This window comes from Pinus tabuliformis, chromosome 4_2 (assembly GCF_031772625.1).
Source record: "Pinus tabuliformis cultivar Carrire ecotype Pingquan chromosome 4_2, CPIR1, whole genome shotgun sequence".
NCBI classification, from domain to species: Eukaryota; Viridiplantae; Streptophyta; class Pinopsida; order Pinales; family Pinaceae; genus Pinus; species Pinus tabuliformis.
This window is the reverse complement of record NC_142304.1, coordinates 701,336,190-701,338,427: the sequence shown is the minus strand read 5'-3', so window position 1 is coordinate 701,338,427 and position 2,238 is coordinate 701,336,190. Positions and strand designations below refer to the sequence as shown.

The 2,238-nt window shown below is 34.5% G+C and overlaps 1 protein-coding gene across 1 annotated transcript; it reads right to left on the bottom strand.

Annotated features, from left to right (window-relative positions):
• Nucleotides 1-1,410: 1,410 nt before the first annotated feature.
• LOC149171422 (uncharacterized) lies at nucleotides 1,411-1,904 on the bottom strand. The gene is made up of 2 exons (XM_089425967.1): nucleotides 1,629-1,904; nucleotides 1,411-1,527 (listed from the first exon to the last, which is right to left on the bottom strand). Exons 1-2 carry the CDS (start codon nucleotides 1,902-1,904, stop codon nucleotides 1,411-1,413), a joined length of 393 nt encoding a protein of 130 aa, XP_089282093.1.
• Nucleotides 1,905-2,238: the final 334 nt, after the last annotated feature.

Genomic DNA, 2,238 nt, shown 5'->3' with positions numbered 1-2,238 from the left:
AGATCCGCTAAGGGGTTTTCGCTATTTCTCTATGTAAATGGAGTTCGTTTCCTTTGATGGATTCTCTCCTAAAACACAATTACTCTGCCACTCTCTGTTAACACACATAACATTCATATAAACATGAGATCTTTGGATCTCCATTGATCCTTCTGTGATCAATGGTCGATCAGCATGAATTTGGAATTGGGATTTCAATCCTCCCACACACATATATAATAGAAGTGAAAGACTTAATACACAGACATATAGAAACCCGAAAAAAACATATTTATTATATACAGCATAGCTAAAGCATTTCAGCCTTAACATAGGTTCTTCCCCGACTACACCAGTCTAAGCACTGATTACACAATCTATTCATGTCACTCTATGTTTTCCTCTATATATAAGGAAGCATTGTTGGATCAGATCACGGAAGGATCCAATCAACCCTCTAAGCAAAAGCCCTTAAAGCTCTCATTACATGCATGCATACAACACATGGCAGATTACATTTAGATCAAGTCTTTGAGACTTATCACTTCCATTTTTAAATTTGTTTTAAAATAGATTTTCCCCTGTTTTGCTTCATGGTCCATGTTGTCCTCTCTTTACTCTACTTTGGATTCCTCTTTGATTAAGGGGGCTTAGATGCTCCTGCATCATTGTTCGTCACATAGAAGACATGCGTGCTCTATTTTTTCCATTTGTTCCCACCTTCTTGTTCCAATTTCTAGGTTTTTCAAACTCATATTTATTCTACATTCCAATTGTCCTTCAAAGACTGATATGGACATAGGTCAACGTTTGCATTCCTCATATATAACCATAGGATTTATTTCCATACTATAGTAGTTCATACGTTCCTTTGTCTTTTGCCAAATTTTCTCACTTACATTATGTTGAACTATATCTCTAATAGCAACTCACAAATGATACAATGATTAAAGTTATAGATAATTCAAGACCAACTACCTGTGGATATGGGTACATGCAAGCATGTAATATATGGACATAAACGTTAGAGACGAGAGTCAATGAAACCTGGATACAAAGGTTATGCTTCCTTACATTGACAATCTCCATCATCAACATTACAACGTTGTAAACATCGACCTGCTTCGTAGCAATATATGCATTAAAATATTCTAGAGGCATGTACCCCAATGTCCGAGCTACCTGGATAGATATTTGATGCTTTTGACAATTGTTCTCTACTATCGAATTCTAGTCCTATTCTTGAATTGATTGTAAATTCTTAAGAGCCATGGTGCAATATTGTGTTGAAGTGGATAAGGGGCCTTCTACAAAATTTTGGCCAGATTCCCACCAGAAATCCACCAAAAACTCCAAAATATCAAACTTAAAAACTACTCCTAAAAAAATATCAATCTAACTAAATACAAATTTTCTTTGATTTAATTATTTTTATATAAAAAAATCATCACTCTCGATCTCTGGCCTCTCTGGCCTTGCAAGGATTTCTCTTTCCAATTTCTCACTTGACAAATCCAAAAGACTCTGCATAGCAAGAAAATCTGCTGCCTGCAGTAACATAATATAAAGCCTATCAACCAGCATTCAATTACATTACTTATTGACTTTTAAAAAGATAATACTCCACATTATTTTTATGATAACATTACCTTTATTATATCCCGCAGTGTTGATATGTCCACGCTGATAAAATTCTCATCCCACTCTTTAATTTCACGTGAGGTTTGAGTTGAGTTGCGTAAATGATAGTCATAGTATTGGATCACCTTTTCCAATATTGGAGTGGATACGTAAACAGGCACAGTTGCATGAGATATATCGATGAATTCTGCCATATTCTTTATCACCTTCGACTCCATTGCAATTTCTCTTCCCACCCGAAAAATTTCTTCGTCAGACGTTTCCAGTGCCACTGTGTTGACCATATCGTTTTCCATTGATCTTTCACTCAGATCCTGTGTCCGAAGTCAAAGGGTAGAAATAGAAATTAACGTCCCAAGTCAAAGGGTAGAAATACAAATTAACGCGAGCTGAACTTAGATATTAATGTGCAGTTGAGAGAGACATAAAACATTTAGAAATGGATTTTATATATATATATATATATATAGATATATATCACAGAGTTTTTTCATTCACCTTTTTCCACCACCGACATATGTTATGATCATTCTTAGTATTTATTTTATGTTAAATTAAGTTTTCTTTTTGTAAGTTTGGTTGGACTACATTTTTATTATTATGGTTATGATAATCTTC